At 41.0% G+C, this 12,713-nt stretch overlaps 1 protein-coding gene across 2 annotated transcripts in view; it reads right to left on the minus strand.

The window, feature by feature from the left end:
* Positions 1-12,713, minus strand: part of ntrk3b (neurotrophic tyrosine kinase, receptor, type 3b) — a 235,569-nt gene that overhangs the window by 191,621 nt on the left and 31,235 nt on the right. For both annotated transcript variants that reach the window (XM_080885052.1, XM_080885051.1), the window contains exon 2: positions 3,922-3,996. In XM_080885052.1, coding sequence (XP_080741178.1) covers positions 3,922-3,996 — 75 coding nt within the window. The remainder of the gene's footprint in view (positions 1-3,921; positions 3,997-12,713) is intronic.

Genomic DNA, 12,713 nt, shown 5'->3' on the forward strand with positions numbered 1-12,713 from the left:
TATTGTTATGTACTACATTTGTTACTCATTTATGAAGCACAGTACATGTTTCGTACTTGTAATTACCGCTACTTGTACATATACCTAAAAAGTTATGCAAATATGTACCCATAACTTGTTTTTCAAAATATTAATAAAAGGGGTGTGTCTCCAAACAGCCATCTCTTTCCTGACAATTCCCTTTGTGCACATTCTCTTACATATGATAAGTCAACATTGAAACACCTGCGGCTTTTGGTCAGGTGCGGCTAATGTATGTACAAAACAGGATTTTCCCCTGATTTTAGCTTGTGTGGCTAATATTCAGGTGCGCTTTGTAGTCCGGGAAATACGGTATTTGGTCAATAACAAAAATACAACTCAATACTTTGTAACATAACCTTTGTTGACAATAACAGAGGTCAAACGTTTACTATAGGTCTTTACCAGGTTTGCGCACACACAGTAGCTGGTATTTTGGCCCATTCCTCCATGCAGATCTTCTCGAGAGCAGTGATGTTTTGGGGCTGTCGCCGAGCAACACGGACTTTCAACTCCCGCCACAGATTTTCAGGTCTGGAGACTGGCTAGGCCACTCCAGGACTTTCAAATGCTTCTTACGGAGCCACTCCTTTGTTGCCAGGGCGGTGTGTTTTGGATCATTGTCATGTTGGAAGACCCAGCCTCGTTTCATCTTCAAAGTTCTCACTGATGGAAGGAGGTTTTGGCTCAAAATCTCACGATACATGGCCCCATTCATTCTGTCCTTAACACGGATCAGTTGTCCTGTCCTCTTGGCAGAAAAACAGCCCCATAGCATGATGTTTCCACCCCCATGCTTCACAGTAGGTATGGTGTTCTTGGGATGCAACTCAGTATTCTTCTTCCTGCAAACACGACGAGTTGAGTTTATACCAAAAAGTTCTACTTTGGTTTCATCTGACCACATGACGTTCTCCCAATCCTCTGCTGTATCATCCATGTGCTCTCTGGCAAACTTCAGACGGGCCTGGACATGCACTGGCTTCAGCAGCGGAACACGTCTGGCACTGCGGGATTTGATTCCCTGCCGTTGTAGTGTGTTACTGATGGTGACTTTGTTACTTTGGTCCCAGCTCTCTGCAGGTCATTCACCAGGTCCCCCCGTGTGGTTCTGGGATCTTTGCTCACCGTTCTCATGATCATTTTGACCCCACGGGATGAGATCTTGCGTGGAGCCCCAGATCGTGGGAGATTATCAGTGGTCTTGTATGTCTTCCATTTTCTGATGATTGCTCCCACAGTTGGTTTTTCACACCAAGCTGCTTGCCTATTGTAGATTCACTCTTCCCAGTCTGGTGCAGGTCTACAATACTTTTCCTGGTGTCCTTCGAAAGCTCTTTGGTCTTGGCCATGGCGGAGTTTGGAGTCTGACTGTTTGAGGCTGTGGACAGGTGTCTTTTATACAGATGATGAGTTCAAACAGGTGCCATTCATACAGGTAACGAGTGGGGGACAGAAAAGCTTCTTACAGAAGACGTTACAGGTCTGTGAGAGCCAGAGATTTTCCTTGTTTGAGGTGACCGAATACTTATTTTCCACCCTAATTTACGAATAAATTCTTTACAAATCCTACCATGTGAATTCATGGATTTTTTTTTCACATTCTGTCTCTCACAGTTGAAGTGTACCTCTGGTGCAAATTACTGACCTCTGTCATCATTTTAAGTGGGGGAACTTGCACAATCGGTGGCTGACTAAATACTTTTTTGCCCCACTGTAGTTTCTTAAAGCACAACCTCAAAACCTATGGGAGGATCAGTGGATTCATCCATTCATTTTCTTAACTGCTTATCCACAGGGAGGGGCAACAGTTTAGCTTTCATGGGGTGAGGAGTCGGCTACACCCTGGACAGGTTGCCACCTTATAATCAATAAATTCCATTAGTGCTTCCGGTAGCAAAACAGATCATCTGTTTGGAAAGAGACAGCCTAAATACGGCATCCATCACGTCGTGTTCAAACTGCTGTGAAGAAATCACTAGTCAGGTGGGACTAAGAAAAAGATTAAAAAGTCCATCTGAAATCTTTGCTTTGGTCTGATGAGTCCAAATTTAAGACTTTTAGGTCAAAACCATCAGGTCCTTCCCACCATGAAGCATAGGAGCTCAACTGAGATAGTCTGAGGTGAGGTGGACTGGAGATTAAAAAGCAGCCAACAACAGATTTGCATATGTGGGCAGAAAAATAACGCAGGTGAGCTCACGAGGCTGGTTAACAAAATGAAAAGTTGGCAGAAGGCTTCTATAAAGTATTTTGACGTCAGCCTTTCAAAAAAGTTCACCCACTCAGCTGCACTAAATATAAAATTACATTATTTGGATAATATTCTGCCCTCACAACATTTAATAACACTTAAAAACATAGCTGCTGCTGTGGAGAGTGAATTGTTTCGAACAAATCCTCAACATAAGACAGCAGAAAGATTACGTTAAAATCCACAATACTTGTTTTTCCTTTGTATGATATTTGTCGTACCTGTAAGATAAGCTTGTTTCTGAAGTGTGGTTTCTTTGAAATATGGTGTGCATTGGTTCGATAGGGACATTTTGTACAGTACGTGCAAAATGAATAGCACTCATTTGTTAATGCTGCTTTCATTTTGAAGACCACTTTGGGTTTGTTAGTGAATAGTCAGGCATCTATAAAATGTTTTGTTTGTTTTGGCAGGAAATTAGCTCCATATACGAGAAGTACTTGCTAAAAGCTACAGTTCCTGCTGTTTCAGAAATTATTGAATAATGAATGTCAAAAGCCTTATAAAGTAAATGAATCCAGTCAATTACACGAAACTACAGTGTTCACTGTGCTACAACAAAACTCATTTCAGTTATTTTAATCTACTCTGTAGTCTACTTTTAGTTTATTTATAGGTAAGTAAATGTAAGAATATAAATGTATATATATTGAATATAACTGTGCTGAGGAATTCAAGCAGCTTCCTGTGCTTTAGACAGAGAAGTTTTTTTTTTCATTTTATTCAAATAAAGATGGTGATGATGAGGTCACATGCAAAATAAGATGATGGAAGGTATGCCATAGTGACTTTTTCCCTTCTTATCCCGCACACCATTAACAGCCCCTTAAGGCAGCATCGCGACAGCTTTCCCTGTGAAGACTCAACTCCAGGTGGGGAGGAGCCAGTGTCCCTAGACAAGGCAGCAGGAGAGAAGCAGTGGTAATGAGAAAAATGCTAATTTAGCCGTGGAGATATTGCACTTGGCCTCCCTGATAAGGGATCAAGGGGATCAGGGGAGAGGCCAGCTCTGACTTTGGAGGGCAAAGGAGAATGTGATTCTCTGTAGAGTGGGGGGAAAAATGAAGAGGAATAGGAGGCTGGGGAGTGGAAGAGGTGAGAGAAATTAAAGGATGTGGCCTCATAGTGCATGGTTGCAAAGCAGGAAAAGAGCGTAACATTGCTTTAATATGTGAAGAGATGAGAATAAAAAACCCCCACAATGCTACAGCAGGGACTCCTAATTCAATTTTCCCTGCTGCTTTTTAGCATTATTTGATCAGTGGCTAAGCAAAGCGAAGGGGATGTTCCACCAGCGTGTGACTGTCAAGAATTAAAAGCTTGTTTAAGCATCAGCTAGTGTTAGGATACGGAAGACACCCCTCACCCATGCTTCTCTCTAACACTCTGCCCCCAAAGAAGTATGTGACATTTAATCCAGATGCTGCAACTTGGGATCTGAGGTGAATTACTGCACTGATCGCTAGGAGGAAACCGCGGCCTCTCTGCAGTAGCAGGCGGGCAACCTGATGGAAAACAGGGATTAACAGTGGTACAGTTTCTACTGTGCTTTTCCAGATCTGCAACACAGCAGGACTAAAATACATTGAAGTGTCTCTCACCCCACTGTCACAACCACCACCACAGATAACAGCATCAACACTCACAGCTTCTGTAGTCCAGTGTAGAGCTCCATATCGACGTCTCTCAGAGTCTGCAATCCTGTCCAGTTCTCTATATGTCTGTAAACAGTGAGAAAGAGAATTGTAAATGAGATATTCCGGTTCATCCTAGAAGAAAAGAAAAACAAACCAGGACACATGACAGAAGAAAACTCTTTTTTTTAATAGTCGCAAGTTGCAAATTAACAAGCTGTGTATTGTCAAAAGTTTTCTGAATCCATATTCATTTAAACTGCAATTATTGGAACAGTTCTGACAGAGCGCTCTCTGCTGCCCTCTGATAGATTTAATTGCCAGGAGGCAGCTTCTGAACCTTAATCTCTGCGAGGGGAAGTGTGAAGGGGACACAGCAAATAAACACAGCAGATGACTTTACTTCTGCTAATACTATCACAGTCCCAGGGGATGTCTATGTGGTGGGATAGAAGGAGAAGCTGGTGGCTTTAAATTAGCTTCAGGAAAAAAAAAACTGCATTTATAAATGATTTGTTTGTTAGGGTTTCAATTGAGCTGGGGGAAATGAGGAGATGAAGGAGAGGACATGGCAAAGGTTTTATTGCTTTGTGTCAGAGTAAAGAAAATAAGATTGGAAGCTCATGGGAACTTTGGTTAATGTCACAGATTTGAAATTTGACATTTAAGCTAAAGAAGTGGTGAAAATATGACAACTGGCTTGACCTACGTCCATATACAGTTCAGACACATGGAGTTGTGTTAAAAAACACAAATCCATTAACATTGAAGCACAACACAATCATGCAGTCTAAGCCCAAGAGTTGTGTGATCACATAGCAGCTTGTATTTTATGACAACAGCAGGAAAATAACATTCCTGCAATTGTTTTTTGGCAAAACCTGAGCTTCAGTATATCTTGTGGGTCTTGTGCATCTGGTGTACAATTATGAAGCAGCATCTAAGACATTCTGTTTATTTGAGCCCTGTGCTCCGGGGTGCACCACCTGATTTTTGTGGCGGGGAGGATACAGACCTGCCAAATGCAACCAGCACTGCTGGTACCCTGCTGTGCATGACTTTATTGATGGCTAACTGGGTTGCCAGCTTTTTTTTTTTTGGCTGCCAGATGGGAGCAGTAGGCAATGAGATCACGAGTGACACTGTTGTGTGATATTTTTACAGTAAATGAGCGTTTATATTACAGACAGAATATGTATCATTCTGATGTTAATACAGAATGAGGCAAGGAATATCAAAGAGGAGATAGGAAATTTCAGATATTAATGCAAACTGGTTAAATGGACAAGTTCACTCTGTCATATCTACATGTTGTCACACTAGGCTCCTGCTGTTCTGATCCACATTGTACAGCCAGAAAAATACATATACTTGACACATGGTTAGGTCTAATTCACTCCGTAATGTGGTAATAATAAGATGGTACTTAAATTGTCCAATAACCACTAATAAAATGAAATAATAATTACTGCTAAACTGTAGCATTAATCATGAGACACAGCTGTGCTAATCATCCATCACTGGAAGAGCAACTGTAAAATTGTAAAAATTATTTATTTTTTACTCAAACTTGCATAATAACGTTTTCAGTTATCAGAATTTGTTCTTACACAACTGGGTTCTATGGAATTAATATTGAATTAATATACATTTTCTATAGTCCAGTCCCTCAATGGGAGTGATCATTGATCAATCTATCCGCTTCTCTTTGATATCCTACTAGCAATAATAGCTAGCAGGCTAACTAGTATCAGTAAACTAACACAAACATGGATACATTTTTTTACAAACTCATCAAATGCTGTCTTTCATTCTCCTCTTTTATCCACACAGATAATTATGTTATACTGATCAGATAAATACTAAAAAGTCATTGGAGCTCCTCTGTGAATGTGCCGGAATTACTGAAGGAAGAAGAGAACAATGGTTAATATCCACATAATTGCAGGGCTAATTAATTATTCTTTTCCAGCATCTGGCCAGAACATGTGTCTACAGCTGGCTTTCAATCTGTCTTGAAAGCATAAATTCATTACATTTAAAACAATGTAAACGGGAAACCAAACAGCACTATATAAAGAAAGGAGACAACATTAATAGTCTGACAGCATTAGAGTGCAGTAGAGGGTGCTAACAGACACAGTCGGTATTGATGTGTTATGTAGGCATACTGATATTATACATCGTCACTTATTCATAGATACTATCATGTAGACATTCATAATATAGCTGTCGAGGCACTAAAAGCTGACCACTGAGTGTAAATGTGACAGCACTGCTGAAAACGTGTGGCAGCTGTAAGTGCTTCACGCCGGCAGAGTCACGCTGTTGATGTTCAGATTAGCGCTGAACTGGGGGCAGCTGATTCTAAAGGCAGAGAGCTGACTCATTAATGTGACCTGCAAGCAGCAGAGATGGATTCCCCTCGCAAGGCTTTGCATGGTTGCAGTACTGCTGTGTTACCCCAGAGACAGGATCAGAGAGCAGGTTTGGAGGGAGGTAAGTACAAATAATGTGCTCTCCTGTGATATTTGGTGGGGGTCTTCCAAAAAATATTCAGTGCAAGTATTTTTTTTTTAACTAAATGATATTATAGCGTGATCTGGACATCTTATAAAGACGCTGATGTGACGTTAGGAATGTTAAGCATTTGATCTTCCGTAATTTCCATAAATGTCGATTGGGGCTGGGGTCGGGTTAGTTGCCACTGGTTGAATTGCTACCTCTCCTTGGTCAGGGTGCAGTCACTTCAATGCAGTTGTCAAACATGGATTTTTCAGGGTGGTTTTCCATTTGTACTGTAAAATGCTGGCATCTATTATCTCATTCCAAGTGTTTCCTGTTGTTTCCCCTTGACACCCATTAGTCTGGCAGGTTTTTCTTAAGAAATGTTATGTCTCTGATGATGAAGTTGCTTTTCTTTGCCTCAGTGAAGAAAGCCTGATGAATTCAGGTTATCAGAGAAAAGCTTCAGGCCAGCAATAATTTGACAGTAATCAATCTGAATAATTTTACAAAAGCTTAACTTCTGAAACTTTCAATTAGTTCCGATGCCACGTTCGCTATCCCAGTGGTCTCAGAAACGTTTGGGCGCATCCATATTTATAACAAAACAATGACTGTAAGTGGATTACATCGACGAGCAAGTCTCTGATCATCCAATACACCTGAATGTTATCCGAATGCTGCTTCAGTGGAAAAATGTACCTTTCGTACAAAGGACTTATTATGTTGAGTGTCACAAATTGGCTCAGAATCAGCTGGATAAGTGTTAGTCTTTGTAGTTTTTAAAACATTTATACATCATTAAACTTCTCTATAATTCCAAGATTAACATTAAACTAGTTGGATTTATGATGTGAGTTAAGGATCTAACTGTATATAACAGTAACCATCAAACAAACAGTTTATTGCAGCCAAGGTTTCGTATTAACAGATAGACACATTCAGTGAAGTGGCCAATGTTCATTGAAATAAACACTGATTTTAGAAAGACAAAGAAAATATAAGAAACTTCTGTAATAAATTAAGCCACTTGGCAACTGCAGTTGTGTTATTGAAAACCACTAGTCTTGCTTATCGTGTACCTTGCTGATTAGTGAATTAGCTTTAATAAAGATGAATGTAAGATTGCAAAATGCTCAAGCAAAGCTGAAGATTATAATTATTCTACACAAAAGCAAACCAGCTGATTTGTTTAGTCTAATTTGAAAAAGTTTGGCACTTAAAGAATATTTGTATGTAAGTTGGTTCTGGAATTCAGCATTACATTGATTAAATGCACAGTAGCCTGCATCACAGGCACATGATTTCAGCAGTATTATATTGTAAAGCATTGATGTAATATTTCTATATGGGGAAAAAAGTGCAATTTAAGTAACATCAAATGTTGTAATTTGCAGTTGGGCTCTATGGTTCCCATATAATTTTGCACTATTCACATTCACATGGCTGTCGACAAACAGCACAGAGGATACAGGTAACACCTCCCTGTGGACCTGAGCACGATGTCTGCTCAGAACCCCTGATTGTCCACGCCGTGCTGAATATGCAAGTGGATTAGGCTGCTGTGAAACTATGGTATGAATAACAAAGATGCTTTGACGACACGGGAGCATGCAATCTCTGTTCTGTTATTCATAGATGCTCTGATTATGGTCAAAGGAAATGGTGCAAAAGTAAAACCAGCATAGTTCAAAAAGTAATGGAGATACTAGTGTTTTACATTTCAGACATTCAAGTAGACTCTCTGATCCTGACTTAGAATGACACAGAGTGCAATGATTGCTACTTTGTCAAAATGAATATTATAAAGAAGAAAGGAGATTTGAGCAAAAGGCCTGTCTCTTATTTCTGTTTCTTCCCTTTTTATCAGTCCTTAAATTATTTGTTCTCTGCACAATGTTTTATCCTGTTTTGTTAAAAGGCTCTCTATATAAACTTGAGGTGACATGACCTGAATAACAACTGCTGAGTACAAAGGAAATGAGCTGGATACTATCAGAACAAACAGCAGAGGCAGATACTACCAGCTTGCTCTCTAACATACAAGCCTCTAAAATTACAGCCACCTTCCATCTGCTTTAGAAAATGGCCTCCAACAAAGTACAATCTGAACTGGGTGGCAGGGCTGTTTGGTGCTTGAGGAGAACACCCTGGAACCAAACAGTAACAGATTCGATCTCAGCAACAGCCATCTGTTGTGTTGAAGTGGCCCTGGGCTGCGCACTGAACCCCTACCTGCTATCTTGTCCTGGGCTTCTGTGAATATGAGCACCAGAAAAAAAATATCAAGAAAAATTTTTCTCAATAGGTTAAACACAAGAAATTACACTGAAAGGGGAAGGAAACAATGCTAACATTGAAATAATTAGACATCAGCTGCTTTTATTAAGCTGTTGCTACTGATGTATGGAAGTTTATTAATGACAAAACAATTTAGAACTTATTTGAGTTGTAATTACCTTGACTTCTAAGGAACAGTTTTTTTTTAATTGCATAACAAATTGTGTAAGATAACTGTGAGGAATAATTTTGAGCAATGAGCAGCATGTGCTTCGTTTCTAGTTTTGGCTCTTTGTAGGTGCACACCCACTGCATGCAGAACTCCAGTTTCTTGGAACTGATATCGGAGGAAAATGATTGTTGCCTTCTGCTGAATGCCAGACTGTGGTTTTCATCTTTGTAAGCAGTTTCTCAAATCTTTAGTTTTGTATATTTGACATTTTATATTGCTACATCGTATCTCTGTATATACAGACTAAATTGTAAATTGACATGACGCAGGGTGACACGAGGAGGACAGAGGTCTGTTTAAACTTTCTGTGTGTTCTTTTATGCTCTCTTCTAGCACAAACACCTCACAAAAATGATGAATGATAACTGATGATCATCATTAGTAACATAATGTAACTGTAGACTACAAACTGACCAGCTGGTGGTGTGGTGTCTTGTAGAGTAATGTTCTTGGAAAATTACCATGGAACGAATGCATCTTTTTAATGTAATTAATAAAGTCCCCTCAAACTATTTCTATCTGACTAACACATGTATTACCACATTTACAATATTTTGGGGTAACAATGTGAAATACAAGCAAGTGACAGTTTAAAAGAAATAACCAAAGACACTAAATAAAGGCAGATGTTTTCAATCAAAATTCAACATATTTAAAAAACAAAACAAAGACAAATTAAATTGTTTTGTCGTTGCAATACTTTGATTAATAGTTTTCTGGTTTGTGAGAGAGAGTGTGAAATGGAAACAATCTCACCATCTGGCAGTCTGTCTCATACCCACATTTTGTTTCTGACTAGTAGTGGGGGGGTAGCAATGTTGCTGTTTTTAATCATGGTCTGCAGTATGTATAATGTTAAGCAAGCCCAGTAATTGAGATTTAGTCTCAGTGGATGATGAGAGAGAGAAAGACACACACCAAGGAAAGACAAGCCTCTCACTCAAGCATTATCAAATCGAGAGAAAAAAAAATAGTGGACCGAAGTAAAGTAGGTCTTTTTTTCCCATTTAAAAACTTAAGTAAAAACAGTAGACTGAAAAGGATTGGATGGCTAACTAACTATTGTAGATTTAATAACAGGGCAAAAATGGGCCATTCTTGGTTCACAGTTATCAGGAGATTTAATCACAGAGATGAACTACAGTTAAATCTGCATTCAGATTCAGGGGAAAGACATCAATAAATATGGTTTGTAATACACAATGCACATTTGCAGGCAATGCTCAAGCATTAGTACAGCATGTAAAGGTAAAAAAGAAGCAACCATTCCTCAGGTGGCTCAGAATTCCACTGCAAGACAATGATGTGCAAAAAGAGAAATTTTAGTAGGGTTGCGGCCCATAAAACCCCTCAAAAGAAACCACAGGTAATGATGTACAGAGATGCGTCATACTCGGATGAGTCATCTGTCACTACATTCTTGACAAGTAGGTGAGTGCATGGATTGCCTACACAAAAGGATCGCTGTTGATTTTTCCTTTAATTTGTCATCCGTCTGTGTGTGTCAGTCAGTCTTTGTGAGTCAATAAGATGAGACAAAGGTCATTAGCTCCTGGGCTGTGCTATGTCACGGCTGTCACACCAATATGTGTGTTGTGAAATGTTTGAACGCAATATCATTTTGATGCTACACTATGACTCGAGCACACCTGAGATGTGTGGTAATGAAAAAACAAGATGCATGAGGTTCCCTGTGGCACAAACACCAAATGGCTCCTGTTCCTTGGTAATCTCCTCTGATTCTGCCTATTGTTTCCAATACTGCTGTCTGTCTTTGATTTACAACTTCGTCGGGATGATCTACAATGCTCGCGCCACAGCCTTAATGGGAAAACGTTTAATAAAATAGAATGTCTCTGGTGTGTTCCTCTGGTATTGATCTACATTCAGCCTCCCTCTCTGTTTTCATAGAGGCAAAGAGGCACTCTTCTGCAGCCCAAACACTTCAGCGAGGTGATGCAGTGGTGAAGTAGCACTCCTCTAGATTAAAGCACTCGCCTAACATCAATCAGATAACATTTTTATGTTTAATCAAATCACAAATCAAATCACAAATCACTTTTTATTGTCACATCACATGTGCAGGCACACTGGCACAGCACATGCGAGTGAAATTCTTGTGTGCGAGCCCCACAAGCAACAGAGATGTGCAAACACAACAACACAAACGAGCAAAATACAAGAATGGCCAACCTGAAACTAATAAATATATGTACAATATATAATAGTGTATGCATTTCTGGATGTGTATACTAAATATTTTCCTACGTGTGTGTGTGTGTGTGTGTGTATACACATTTTTACAAATTAAATAGTAAAAAAATAAAATAAAATAATAATAATAATAATAAAATATATAAAATATACAGAGTTGAATATGTGCAAAACAAGTGGCATTTATATACAGTGTGGAGTGCATAATGTTGAAGTTCCAGTAGTGAAGCTGAGGTGTCTATGACGTGTTCAGCAGTCTGATGGCCTGATGGAAAAAGCTGTCTCTCAGTCTGCTGGTACGGGACCGGATGCTGCAGAACCTCCTTCCTGATGGAAGCAGTCTGAACAGTTTATGGCTGGGGTGACTGGAGTCCTTGATGATCCTCCCCGCTTTCCTCAGGCACCGCTTCCTGTAGATGTCTTGGAGGGAGGGAAGCTCACCTCCAATTATCCGTTCAGAGCACCGCACTACTCGCTGGAGAGCTTTGCAGTTGTAGGCGGTGCTGTTGCCATACCAGGTGGTGATGCATCCAGTGAGGATGCTCTCAATGGCACAGCGATAGAAGGTCCTGAGGATGCGGGGGCTCATGCCGAATCTTTTCAGTCTCCTGAGAAAGAAGAGGCGCTGCTGCGCCTTCTTCACTGTTTTGTTTGTGTGTACTGACCACGTAAGATCCTCAGCCAGGTGTACGCCAAGGAACCGGAAGCTGCTCACTCTCTCCACAGCAGCGCCGTTGATGGTGATGGGGGTGTGTACTTCTCTGCACCTCCGGAAGTCCACTATCAACTCCTTTGTCTTTGCGACGTTGAGGGTGAGATGGTTGTCTTGACACCAGTGGGTCAGGGCGCTGACCTCCTCCCTGTAAGCCGTCTCATCACCGTTGGTGATAAGACCCACCACTGTAGTGTCGTCCGCAAACTTCACAATGATGTTGGAGCTGTTAGTGGCTGTGCAGTCGTAGGTGTAGAGTGAGTACAGGAGAGGGCTCAGTACACACCCCTGTGGAGCACCAGTGTTCAGTGTGATGGGGGATGAGGTGATGCTGCCCAGTCTGACCACCTGGCGTCTGTCAGACAGGAAGCTAAGGATCCAGCTGCAGAGGGAGCTGCTCAGTCCTAGATCCTGCAGTTTCCTGTCCAGCTTCGAGGGAACGATGGTATTGAATGCTGAGCTGTAATCTACAAACAGCATCCTCACATACGTGTCTCTCTTCTCCAGGTGTGACAGGGCAGTGTGTAGTGTCAGGGCTATGGCATCATCAGTGGACCTGTTGTGGCGGTATGCAAACTGTAGAGGGTCCAGTGAGTCGGGTAGTGCAGAGCAGATGAAGTCCCTGACCAGCTTCTCGAAGCATTTGCTTACGATGGGGGTCAGGGCTACAGGTCGCCAGTCGTTCAGTGAGGAGATGATGGAGGATTTGGGTACAGGGACGATGGTGGCCATTTTGAAGCAGGCTGGGACTACAGACAGAGAGAGGGAAAGGTTGAAGATGTGCGTGAACACTCCAGCCAGCTGAGCCGCGCATGACCTGAGGACGCGGCCGGGAATCCCGTCCGGACCAGTAGCTTTGCG

Source organism: Rhamphochromis sp. 'chilingali' (assembly GCF_963969265.1).
Source record: "Rhamphochromis sp. 'chilingali' genome assembly, chromosome: 6".
In the NCBI taxonomy this organism is placed as follows: domain Eukaryota; kingdom Metazoa; phylum Chordata; class Actinopteri; order Cichliformes; family Cichlidae; genus Rhamphochromis; species Rhamphochromis sp. 'chilingali'.